This window comes from Zeus faber, assembly GCF_960531495.2.
Source record: "Zeus faber genome assembly, chromosome: 13".
Classification (NCBI taxonomy): domain Eukaryota; kingdom Metazoa; phylum Chordata; class Actinopteri; order Zeiformes; family Zeidae; genus Zeus; species Zeus faber.
Genome location: NC_137198.1, coordinates 28,377,039 through 28,391,150, shown reverse-complemented (window position 1 = coordinate 28,391,150; position 14,112 = coordinate 28,377,039). Strand labels below are relative to the sequence as shown.

The following is a 14,112-nucleotide window of genomic DNA, read 5'->3' as shown; positions in this document are numbered from 1 at the left end:
CCTGTCACACTTTATTTGACTTCAGGCTTTTGAATTCCAGTAATGTGATGTTTCCTGTTTCATGAGCTTTCCTGAGATTCCCACAATAAAGCAGACTTTGAATTTGACTTTAACTTGGTCAGCTATCCGTAGGAAATTTACTCTTATGACGAGCATAATCCCAACTTTTTAAGGTCTGAAATTGATTCTCTGTGGGTGGGTGTGTATGTGGGTGCGTATGTGGGTGCGCAATGTCCACTGTGGTTGCATATCATTTCATGGAATGAAACATCATTTTAAGTTTCCAGCTCTATTTCAGTAACATCCCCACTTTTTTTTTACCCTATTTATCCAAACCTCTCTTCCCTAAGCTTAGCAGTCAACAGATCTGCTCACTATATAGTTGGGTTACTAGTCAATGGTGGCTTAAAAGCCCGAAAGGGATAAGCCTATTTTCAAATGCATATTGAAACTAAGGCCTTGTCCACGCGTATATCGGTATTTTTAAAAATGTATGTTTTCCCCCTGCCTTTTCCAAAATATTCCTGTCCACATAAACTGTGTTTTTGAAATTATCGCCATCCAAACGAGAACGAAAAAACGATTGAAAACGCTCACATAAGCATGCCAAGCCAATGGGGGGCGATAAAACGTTATGTCGTATGCCACAGAAGAACATTGGGAGCATGCGCATTGATGTTTTTTTTCTTGAGCGACAAATACAATAACAACACAGCATGGCGTACTTTGAACCGCAGAGGGAGAGGTGGATTGAAAACTATTGGGCGAGGTGTATTTAAATGCTTCCGCACATTTTAAAATGCACAGAACTCTGCATAGCTTGATGCTAATATGTAGTGTTAACGTCCATAGACAGACTAACACTAATTCAAAAGTCACGACAATGTCAAAGACTATGGAATTCAATTATAACATGAATCAGAAGCTTATAAACTTAAACACAATGATATTCACAAATACATAATGACTACTGGCACTCTTCTCAATTACTTGGGGCATTGTTTGATTTCAAATGAGTTAAGAAAAACACTTTCTACAAGAAGTAATAAGTAAAGTATGGCATTACTTTATTTTAAAAGTAACAAGTCATGTATACTACATGACTTTTTAAAAAAGTAACAAGCAACAACACTCTTTATTTGCTTTTTGATCATTCCGGTTCCAACCGACAAGTCATCCGATGCGCAGTTCAGATTAACGAGGCTCCGCGGTGTTGTGGAGCGTGTCATTTGTCAAAAATCTCCTCCTCGTCCGATTCGGGATTGCAGGGTTATATTTAACTCGCATAAGTCACAAAGCGTTTCCCTCGTGGCTGGACGCAGAAGCTACGAAACGCCTGTGAATTATGCCTTCTGCGACCCAGATGTGAATATATTACTCATACTTAACCTCTTTGGAAGACTCTAACCTGGGTCTGTGCTCAGAACTTTTGTGTTTTTTTTCTGCCTGACCTACTTTGACTCGGAAGGGAAGGGTTCTCGTTGAGACGTGTAACTTAGGCCAGAAAAGATTCGGGTGTTGGGGGCAAATCGCAAAAGAACATACTTTTGGTTTCTGTTATTTTGACTTTGTGCGGTGAAGTACACATGCTCCTGTCAAGTACATCCTCTGAGTAGTTACTGCGACGGCAATACGTTCTAGTTACAGAACAAGGAACAGCAGGAATAGAAGGCTGAAATAAATCAAACCCCCAATCCATCCACAAATGCAACACATGATTAATCGCTCAAATAAATTGTCAATCCTTTTAATCAGTCGCAACATGAGACCTATGCATCCCTACCAAGACAACTGTGAAAACTTCCGCCCTCAACCCATTCGGTATTAGCCGGAGCTTTAATCCAATGGTATTTAACGCTAACTACATTTGTCAGTGGCTGTCCAATCGACTCTGCATCGCACCGTGAGCAGAGCCTTGAATTGGAACAAGTAACATCAGCAGAGATGCATAGCTAGAGATGTTTATTTGGACAAGACCAACAGAGGCAGGGAAGGTTGGAAATGGGACAAAGGAATCCCAATGATTTCGCTAAAATGAGGGAAAAAGAAGAGGAGGCTTTCATGCAGAATTAAAATCACGTAAAACGTCAAGAATGCTCACGTTCGTAAAGTAATTGTAGGGCAGGGACCTCTGGACATTTTTTGGGCCCGTGACCCCAAGTTTAGGAGCTAAAATTCTCGCAACAACAGCGAGTGTGACATACAGTATATTCTCCTCCCATATTATTTGGCAGCCAGCACCACTAATTTGTATGTTAAAATTCACATTTAGACCTATAAGCCACAGATTGGGGTGAAATAAGAATCTTTCTAACTACTTTCAGAAGGAGTAGTTTCTAGTGTAGATATTCAGGTTTCACGTCGTATCGTGCAATAACACCGTACAAACTCTAACTTAGTAATAAATAGCAAAAATATGTGATTATAATTTACCCAATATACCCATGGGGATGGTAGCTCAGGAGGTAGAGCTGGTCCTTTAGTAATCTAACGGTTGCTGGATCAATCCCAGGCCCCTCCTGCTAGCATGCTGTAGTGTCCTTGAGCAAGACACTTAACTCCTAATGGCTGCATCCGTCGGTGTTTGAGTAATTTTAAGTCGCTTTGGATAAAAGCATCTGCTAAATGTAATGTAAATAGATACTGCTAAATATAATGTTAGATTTTACTTCATATTTATTTTATTTAACAATTTCCAGACTGTTTCAGACTTTTTTTTTTTAATGCTTATTGTACGCACCATTCTCACCATGACAAATTCCTCGAACATCTAAATGAACCCGACAGAATAAACTCACTCCGACTCACGATTCTGATTCTACATTTAGAATATAGAAATGATGAACATTAAACTTAAAAGAAAAAGGTTTTCATTAAAAATATATCTATATATATTATATGATATTATCGTATATCAGTCTTGATAATGAAGTTGAGGTGACTGAATGTTTCCTGGCCTCACCATGACTCTTTCTTTCCTTAATTTTTCACTCTAGCTGGGACCACTTACATCTTCGGCAAAGGCGGCGGACTCATCACATTCAAGTGGCCCGCCAATGAGAGGCCCAGCACCCGCACCGACAGGCTGACCGTGGGCTTCAGCACCTCCCTGAAAGACGGCATCCTGGTGAGGATTGACAGTGCCCCAGGCCTGGGAGACTATCTCATGCTGCACATAGTAAGTTAACCGCCGCTCCTCTCCACACACACACACACACACACACACACACACACACACACACACACACACACACACACACACACACACACACACACACACACACACACACACACACACACACGTGTGGATTAGTATTGCATATAATAGCATAGCAATGATTTTTTTTCACTCAAGTTGAAGAGGCATTTCTTGCCAAATATTGTACAATCTAAGCATTAATGGAATAGCACTTGAGTATTCAGTCCTTTGCCCCCAGTTGTTTGTATACATTGATATATTCGTGGCATGCTTCTCGTTTTCAATCCTTTTTGCGTGACCCATTTGTTATAGCTCTGTGCGTGCAAGCAAGAATTTCATAGCCAGCAATATTATGCTTCCATGCTGTTTTGTTGTGCATTTGACAGTAACAAACCTTGAACCATATCTTCAACGTCGAAAAAAATAGGACAAAGCCTCGATATTAAATGTTTGAACTGAAACTTGCTTGTTGACGAAATTATAATTCTGCTGAGACCCTTCTTTGCCTACTTCGTCAACGGGATTCTTTTTCTCTTGCCGGGTAAAGTTTCCACTTCGGTTGTTCCACCGTCCGCCATTCTCCACTGCTGGCTGTGCAACGGGTGATGCACTGCCATGATCGATCCTTCATTTTCCCGGGAGTTGGTACCCGGTGGCAGTCAGAATGCAAAGAATTATATTGAGGCTTATAGGGATCCAATCTAAACACAGATAATGTTGTTATTCTCTAGCCATTACACTTGCAAACAACATTAACTTCATAATGACAAGTAGAAGCAAAAAAGCTGCCTATTGCCCCTTTAATTAGACACACAGATGCGGTGTCACAGCAATTAACTATAAATACAAATTACTGTACACAATAATAAAAAATATGGTCATATAAACTAATTCTAAATATAAACAACAAATACAGCAGAAAAAAATAACAGAAAACAATGACAAAAATGGGAACGGTAATAATTTGGTCACATACAATAACCAAGAAAAATGTGTAATCAACAATAAACCTAATGATGAACATTAAACATGATAAATAGGCCTAAGAAAAAAAAAAGACCAGTAATCAGAATGTTGGCAATAAATCTCAAAACATATACATCTCTGTATCAACAAATTCGTATTCCTTCGTCCTAAAAAAAAGTTTTTTTTTGCAGTTTAGCTGCAATTGTGGTTAAGCCGATATTCTTTCCACCCATTTTAACACGTGATCTCAAAAAGATCACAAGTTGAAGCAGGTTTTTATTTTTAATTTTTTAACAATTTCCATGCCTTTCCCCCCTTCCTTCCTTACTTCCTTCCACTCTTAAACGTCTTTTGGTCATCCGTCTCTCTCTTTCTCGACAACGCGCTTTTTTTTGCCTTCCTGGACACGCAAACCAATCTGCTCCACCTCTGTCTGATTTCAGCTTTGCGGCTCATGCTAACGTCGAAGCATTCGATTTTCACGCCGATCAGTTTGTCACAGCGTTCGATGGCGTCAACGCCTCCGTGGGTGAGAGGGGTCGCTTATTGTGACACTCGTCGCCCATCAGATCCCACCCCCCCCAGGTGACCGTATCACGGCGTCAACGTTTATTAAATCATGCCGATGTGATTCGCGATGGCAGGGAGGATAGCGGGCGACAGAGCGAGAGGGGGGGGAAACATGGGATAAACACTGCGAGCTAACCACATGGCTCCACCCCTGCGTAATGTATGAGATCCGTAGGGGTGGTGTATGGGGCACGCAAAAGTTGGTCTTTGAGAATGCCTGCTCTTGATATGTGCGCTGAAGGGGATCATGCCGGTTGAACCGGTCCCTTGCGAGTGATGTCAAATGTCCATCACTCGAAAAGAACCCTACTCCCCTTTGAGAGCTGCCAGGAGATCATTGAGTGGAGGCTTGGATTGGATGTGAAGCGTGGACACACTGTATTGTGTGTGTGCGTGTGTGTCCAGAGATAAACAACATGGCCACCCGTGCAACAGAACACAGGGGCCGCATTCGTGGGACTGCTGATCCAGACGAGACAAAGTTCGCATAGGTTCGCTGCCATAAGCAGGATAGCAGCGTATGGGTTTGTGAAGGGTTTAATCGGGGTAACTAAGGTAATTAAGGACTAGTTAGCTCCCGTCTATAACCACCCTTCTGTCTGTCTTGGTGCTGATCTTTCATCAATAGTCCAGATAATCTATTTTCTCTATTGTCATGGTCGACCTGGAGGCCCCAGCCATTAATCGGGTTTAATTTCACCCTTCACTTAGACCTAAATCAGCTCTAATCTCCCTTCTGGAAATAATATTTTCATAATCCAGTCTGAGACTATTTTAAACCAAGACTCAGTTAGTCCAGATTAAAAGTGTGATTTAGTCTTGGATTTGGCCTAATCTGTGTCCGCTACACCGCATATAGAGGTCAGATTTGAATTGAACTCTCTGATGCCTGTGGGATGCCCTGGTCAGACTAAATAATGACGCCATTCGGAGCAGTGAGACCGATCGGACGTAGTTTTGTTTGATCAGAGAATGTGGCCGTGTCACGAATGCAGCTCGCATCATGTGAGGAACAGCAGCCGCCCTCAGATATTGCTCCCAAACAGGCGCTTCTTTTTTGGCTCTCGTTTGGTTATCCACTGTGGTAGGTTTGAAATATTACAAAACCTGTGATCCATTTTCTTTTGCCCTTTATCCCCCTCTAATTGTCTTCCTCCATGTCTCCCTCTCTCTCTCTCTCTCTCTCTCTTTTTCCCCCTGTCTCTCTCTTTCCCTCCCCATCTGTCTGGTTTACTATGATCTCGGTGCCAGCTCCGTTGGAACAATTTTATATAATTATTTTTGCAGCCAATCAAAGTAACAGTGTTTCAATAGGACCTCGTCCCCGAGCACAATCGCATCAGAGACCTTTGTGTTTTTTGTTGTTGTTTTTTTTTTTTTGGTCTGGGGAGAGAAGAGAGAGCAGAGGTACGCCCCGCAAACAAAATAATAATAATTTGGCAAATAAACAATGCGCATCGTAGTGAAATAAAGGCATTTACCAATATAGTTTTTGTTTTTAACTGACTGCTGAGTGCTGTTTTACAGTCTTTTGGAGCGTTGATAATGCGTTCATCTTAGCAAATTATGAAAATGGGAATTGCAGGGGGTCCGCAGCAAATGTATCATTTATATATCTTATTTGCATTTATGTTTTTTTTTATTTTATTGTTTTAAGTTTTATGTTTTAAGACAGCATTTAACGTAAGCAGGCTTGTTAGTCTTACCATCTGGCTCAGTGCAAAGGAATAGGAGAATTATAGTGGCTTGTATATGGTGAAAATGCCTAATAAATACATATGATAAAGATTATTTGGTGTTTCTGTTCTCACTAATGTTATCATAGTATGGCTAAAACATGATGCACTGCTTTTTAAATAGAAAAATCTTTCTTTGGGGTCAAATTTGAGTGAATTCTAAAATTAGTCAAAATGTTTTCGTCCACTTCATCATCTAATTTTTCTGCAAATGAGCAAACCACAGTACGACGACATCAGAATTTCCCCATGATTAGAGTCCACTGAAAGACAGGGAGAGTGACTCACACAATAGAATAGTTCACCAATTGGGGATAAGTGTACAAGAACACAGTGGATTTGTGCATAATTTGAAAAGCAGAAGGCATGGGAGACATCTACAGTGTGTGTGGATGGAGAAGCAAAATTAAGTCCATGATTGAGATTAGCATTGATGTTTTGTACAAATATATGGACGCGGAGATCTAAAATATGTAAAATATATACAGTATACTTATAAGCATAGTTCGAATTACGGGGGCAGTGGGGGGTGGGACCCCCCTAAATAAGGCTTGGACATCCCCAAAAGAGGTAAAAACAACAGGTCGGGGGGGGTCGATCAAACATTTATATATACGTCTTACCTGTAATCGCATCACAATTTATATTCCCCTATTCATGCCTGGAAGAATGTTGTAATACGATTTCAGACACCCCTAGAGTGGAGCATACAATTACGCTGAGCAGCACGCTCTGCGGTGGACCCAGGCAAGCTAGAGCAGCTCTGCAGTGGAGGGCATGATTCGCAGCTCAGCTCTTTTCCAAACAAAACAAACGGCAATGGTGCGTTTTTATTGTAGATTTATTTGTTTTACTCAGTTTTCCAATTGAATGAAACAAAAAAAAAGCCCTATGTCACTCTCAGCCCCCCTACCCAGAGAAAAAAGTTGACCGTCCTGATTGTCATTATATAATTTGCACTCTGCTTAAAAATTCAGTCAAAGAATACATGACCCAGGTAGGAAAGCACAAACCAAAAGCTTACACTAATCTCCTACTTAATATCAATCCAAAAAGGTTTAGAAGTGCTTTTCCAGGGTTGGAAATGAATGCAGAGGTTATTTTTTAGAAAATGTAGTTTATATCGTTCCTCATGTCCACCATTTGAAAAGTTAAAAACTTAGTTAACCACACAAAAAATAACTTTGAACTATGAACTGTTAACAAGTCTCAGTGAAAGCCTGAAATGTACATTTTAATCATACAAAAATAAACTCGCTTAACAACTTCTAAACTCTTTAATTGCACGGGTATAACAAATTTGTTATTGCTTTGGAAGCAAAGTCAACGACAGTGGGAGAACTAATTTGCGGCACATTAGCCAGCTATTTAATAGTGTTTAATGAAGCCAGGAAAGACTCCATTAGCCAATCAGTCCTTTTAGAGAATTCTGTTTAAGGACGCTGCACTGGAGATGCTTGACCAGCTTTAAAGCACCTCGATCGTAGTGTGGAGCTTGGACGGGCCATCTGATTACAAAACTAAGTACCAGGGTGGTTTACCTCTATTAATCAGCCCTCTTTTTCTTCTCCTAGTCAGTGTTGTTTGAGTGACTACCTTTGTTAAGATTTCAACGTGTCAGCGTATTTTTCATCCAACCGTCCCTGCCCCTTCCCTGTCTTCCCACCTGGATTTGTGAAAAGCTAATTGCAGAAAGTTTCAAAAAGGGGGAGGCTTTGAAATCCATTGCCTAATTAACCCCCCCACCCCCTCCCCTCTGTTATCTGCAAATGGGTTCCCTGTACTGAGGCGTTTGCATTTGTTAGTGGAGAAAATACGTTTTGCAGTCATTAACAGGCAGAATGCCTTGCAGAGCAGCAGGAAATCGAGGGTATAATTAGGGTGGCAAATGTAAAACTAAACGTATCTAAAATTTTCTGAGTGGGGTTGCAGAAGTTAAGGAGTGCCAAAGTGATTTTCTGTGTTGCGAAATAGATCATTAAAAAGAGAAAAGCGAAAAAACAAAAAAGCGCGTTTTTTAAAGGTTATTGCATTTAGCATTGGGGTGAGATACTTCAGGTTGTCTTGGATTGCTCACAATGGCCGGTTTAACAGAGATGACTTGTACGCAGCGCATATTGAGACGTCACCAACGGACAACAGCGACGACACGCTCAACATCACGTCCTCTACGGTGATATATTATTATTCCCTCGTTTACTCTGACTCTTGCAACACTTTGAAGATATAAACCCACACACAAACACATTACCCACCGCACCCCGGCTTGGCTCCGATATGGCTGCTCCAACAAAGGCAGCTTTGCAAGAAGCAGCTTTGAGTGAGTAGCCGTAACATGATCTTCCCAAGGTACGTCTAACTGATCCAGACGTTGATTTTAAATTGTCCCAATGGCTCGGGGAGCTGGATGAATTAGAGCCGGCCTTGGCAGATTGAGGTTCAAAACCAGGCGGAGATAAGGCGGGGAGGGGTCAAAAGAGCCTGTAGCCACAAAGGTCGGAGCCATCGCGGCCCCATCGATCTGCAGGTTTTCTATCCGAGGAGAGGGGATGGATGGATGGATGGTTGGCTGGCCGGTTGGGAAAACATGTCTTTGGATGATGTCTTGGGCAAAGAAACGCAGTTTTGGACTTTGTAACAGTGCGCTTCCCGGATGCTTCCCTTTTTGAAACCGGTTCGAGTTTCATCGGGTGATCAATTTCCTAACTTGGGGGATGCTAACTCAACATGATACACACACACGGCCAAGGAGTGAACTTGCTTGCACTCTGGCGTTGCGTATCTCCTTGGATAATCAAACGTACGCTGTGACCGTGTGACCAAGCCTCAAGAAAGATATATGAGCCAGGGATCATTTTGAAAAAATATGGCCGTGGGCTTCAGAGGAAAAGGAGTCGACATGAAACATCTGTCCAGGTGCCAGTCAGCCACTTTTCTCTTCTGAGATTTAACACTGCCTGGATTTCAGGGATGACATTGATAGGAATGGCTGCTGGAGATTAGTTCCATATCTGCTTGAGCCGTAATTTGCTTTCTATAGCTCCTTTATCCACATAATGGGAATGCTCCAACACTGTAAAGTCTCAGAAAAAAATCCCCTTCAATGTTGTGATAGGAGAAAAGGTTGTAAAAAAAAAAAAAGGGGGTGACCAATGACCAATTGTACGAAACAATTGATACAATACACCCAGCAAGTTATTCACAGTATTAAGATCATCAATCACTACCTCAGTGCTTTCTTTGATCTAAACTGCACTTACATACACTGATACATTTCCACCAATGGCGCTCGTCGATTACACACCGATCGTATGCATCCATTCCACTGTCACCACCTTATTTTTCTGACAAACAACTGATTTTAGCAACATTTCCTCACACTGGTTCTGCTGCTTTGCGACTATAGCCTTCTGACAATAAGTCTGATGATAAGGACACTACTTTCACTTTTGCTCTACATTATTGACGGCTAGACAGTGGCCTAATGCTGGCGAGAATGTGCTCTGTTTACCACTGGACGTTATAGTGTTTATTAACACTTTTATTCATACACACACATTTATTTAACCATATATTTAACTAATGCTAAAACATATTTTAATGCTGTGTCAAATTTGACACAAATATCAATTATTTCAACTTGCTTGCAATGGTATGCTCTTCAGCAACTATACCAGGTATTTGGGCATTAAAACCCACCTCCATCCAATTCCACTTCCTAATTCGTATTCATCCCCTACATTTTTGTCTGAACTGAAAATGTGGCTATTAACAACCCTATGGCCTCAGTCGGTAACCAAAGCAGATTATCTTTAGCACTGGGTTATGTCAATAATAGATGATGAGCAGATAATGCAAAAGTCAATTATGTAAAATAATGCTAAAGTGAAAGTGGCTACCTTATCGGCACACGTATGTCAAAGGAGAATTTATCGCTCCGGCACAAAGCGGCAGAGCCGTGTGTGACTATAAGCAGAATAATAGGCCATGAAGAATCACTGATTATAACTCAATGCCAGACATCCGTTCTGCCAATCAATACGCTTGCCCCAAATTAGCAACAATTTCATCATGATCATGATTAACAGTACAGACAGGATTGTCCCTACTTTAATTTCTTCTCATTAAATCTATGACGGCTTACACTATTTATAATAATTGAACACAGTAGGTCTGAGGTTTTCAGCATGAATTCATCACATGTACAAATATAAGATGTCAAACGCCTATAAATGGCAACAACATATTAATGACCATTTGAGAAGCTACTTTTTCAAAGCAATAGCTACTGACAGAAGTCACGGGAAGGTCACACCATGTAACTGATACATTTTCTTTCCGTGACTAGTTTAAAGTTTGAAATCCATATATACATGCAAATATAAAACAGTCAGGCACAGAATTGAAACCTGGCAATGAAACCGATACTGATTTTCATGGAAAAAATGCATATACACGCAATTCACATAAAGCCTGTTAAAGGTACAATAAGTACAATAATCTACAAGGATTTCCAAATGTTGATCAATGTCACATTTGGTAATGTTGGTCTATTTTCTTTGGCTTCCTGTAGTGGTCGTTATTTGTTGATAATTGACCAAATGTCACTGATTTCGTCTTAAAGGCCCAAACTTTAAAAAAAATTTCACTAGACAAGTTACAATCTCCTAAGGAAAACATAAATCAATGTAATTTACTGCTACTGTTGTGGCTACATACTATATCATACATCCAAATGCCACATTAGTAAGAAATGGACAAATGAATTTCATTCCTATTCTTATAGTTTTTCGTTGTAATCTGGCATGAGTGGACTTACCCTGTAGCAAGACAGCTAACCTATTTTATACTGGTAGGACCTTCCCCAAATGTATTTTTTATTGATAAACAGCACTGATTCCATCTCCAAAAAGTGATGGCCATTACCATCCCTGTTGCTCAAAACATCTGTCGTCCTTACTTATCAAGTCTCCCTGAAATAGGTTATTCAATTACACAGCATCTGATGTCATGTTCCAGACATCAACAAAGAATTTGAAAGCTGCAAAGCAAACAACAATTAATTTAGTTTTTGCTAATGCATTGCATGTTTCACAATGTTTGTAAGTTGATACACATTTGGTGCTTATCTTTTGATTTTTATTCATGGCAGTTCAAAATGCCGACTCCTATTCCTAATATCTTTTTTTTTACAGCACTGCTAGCAGACATTTTGACACAAAATTAATTTGGGACTACATTAACCTAAGATCATGTGACATTTCTGTCGATTATATGTCATCTTCAACACACATAGTTCCCATGATCTGCGCCTTCCGTTCTTGACAGTTCTAGTTCTATGTAAAACGTGATATTACCGTTACATCTGCAGCAATCTCTACAGCCCCACCGGGTCGCAGCACACCAGAAACCACCAGGCGCAAGCCGCCAGGACACAAACCCAGCCGGCAGGGGGCCCACCCGGCCGCCCCCTGGCCAACCACACCCCCACACCAGGACCCCAGAACCCCGGAAAACCCCAGTGCTCAATGTGTGCTCTTGGCAATTGCAGTTAAAATTGCGGGGTGTGGGGGCGCGAGTCCTCCAAGCATGTCGAACCCGAATCACTCGCACTCCACCTGCCCCACAGACCCTGGTCTGGTCGAGGGTTGTTCGGAGTACGATTTTATGCAAATGTATGTGTTCTAAGCTAATATGAGATGTAAATGTCAGGAAGGACGAGAAGCAGGAGCAGATCCTCACATCCCTACCCACGTAGCTCGCACCCCACCCTTTCCGCAAACCCTAGGCCTATTGTGTGGTGTATGTACTGAGTATGAGTTTTGGCACTGGGAGAGATAGGCGAAGCACAACCAGATCAACGCAGGGGTGCAGCACATTGGGCAGTGGCCGAACAGACCCCCCCGGACCTGACTGTGCCCAGCACGCCCACCCTGCGTACCCGGAGACACCCAACCCCAGCCATGGGCATTTAGCAGCCTGTCATGCGCCTCTGCCATTCCAGGCAGCTCAAGCCCTGTCATGCATGCTGACCATAGAACAGTGGGCGGCAGACGGCCCCCCAACCCACAGCCCAGCCCCCCAGCGACAAGCTCCCCACCCACCGAGAGTGCCAGAAAACAGGTACCCAGGCGGCCCGTTGCGACGACAGGAATCCGCCCCCCCAGTGAAGAAGACCACGAGGGGAGCTGGCGCCGAGCACACCCGTCCAGGCTTAGGTCCCTGCCTGGGTCACCAGGACCAGACAGGATGTCCAACCGGCCCCAGGACAGCGGCCCACCTCACCCCACGGAACGCAGAAGGACACCACGACATTGCCCCGACTTAGGAAGACTGAAGTACGAATGGATACAGTTATGTCAGTGATAAAAGTAGCCCATATTTCTTGAAATTAATCAACCTTGTTTATGGATACTGCCAGTAGTTTTTTTCATTGAGATGGATTCAATTAATAAATGTAACCATTGGGATGTGGGGAGATTATCTTTTGTTTTTAAAAGAGTAATATTATTCTCTTGACAATTGTTAAGGTGATCAAAATGGGTTGGTGCGTTATAGTGGTGGGTCAACTGAGGAGAGGTTACCGAGGAGACAGAGACAGGGAGACTGGGATGCTGTGACCCAGAACGGTTAATAGCTTCTTGGTGATGTTGGTCCAGAATGTTTGGATAGGTGGGCAGAGCCAGATGGCATGAAAGTAGTCAGCTCTGGTATTAAGGGAACAGTGAGAACAAACGTCTTTATCCACAAAACCCATTTTGAACATTTTGTGTTGGGTGATATGAGCTCTGTGCAGAGGCTTACTGTATGTGGAATGAGTTGCATTTTGGAATTGTGGGTCATAGAAAAGATGTTTGCTGCAAATAAGCTTCCACAGGTGGATATCAGTGAAAACAGCAAGGTCTCCCATTCCATGATAGGTAAAGATAAAGTGTCATCTGTTTTCACTAAAAGTCTGTAAATTCTGGAAATGGGATTTTTTAAATAACCTATATTTGTAAGATGTTCAATCATCAGAGGTGGTTATAGGATGAACTTTTAGAGACTGCTATAGTTGAAGGAATTGCAGGAAACTGTGGCCACCGATTATTATATATTATACCTTTGGTTTAAGGTTGGAAGGTTATAAGCAAATTGTTTTCAAACATGTGTTTGAGATGACTATTTCCTTGTCTTTCCCAAGACTTGAAAATCATTGTTTTCGACCAGAAAATCTGGGTTGTGCGAGACTGGAGTGAATTTGTTTGGAGATAGAGTGTAACCACTGAGTTTGTTGAATGTCCACCAGGCTGACTGAGTTGTTGTGATGAATTGGTTTTTAAAGCAATTATGACTTTGAACCGAAGATTAGCTGGATTGAGAACTATTGGGTGCAATGTATTTATACGGGTCCGCATGTCGCTGTAATGATGAAGTTACGCTAGGGTGACTTGTAAACATGTAATTAAACTACAGTGACCATATATCCTGGTTTCAAGCTCCCCGTTACGCACGGTTAAGCACTTTTTTTTTTTTTTTTTATTAAATACATCTACTATAAGAACACACTATTATTATTGGTTTTGTTTGGAAAAACTGGGTGGGGGGAAGCACAGCAGGTCGTGCAGCGGTCAGCGGAGTGGAGATCGCAGCACCAGCGCC

General features: G+C 41.8%; 1 protein-coding gene across 3 annotated transcripts in view; it reads left to right on the top strand.

The window, feature by feature from the left end:
* Positions 1 to 14,112, top strand: part of nrxn3a (neurexin 3a) — a gene marked incomplete at both ends in the record, with an annotated part of 408,293 nt that overhangs the window by 296,908 nt on the left and 97,273 nt on the right. For all 3 annotated transcript variants that reach the window (XM_080012225.1, XM_080012223.1, XM_080012224.1), the window contains one exon: positions 2,997 to 3,178. In XM_080012225.1, coding sequence (XP_079868351.1) covers positions 2,997 to 3,178 — 182 coding nt within the window. The remainder of the gene's footprint in view (positions 1 to 2,996; positions 3,179 to 14,112) is intronic.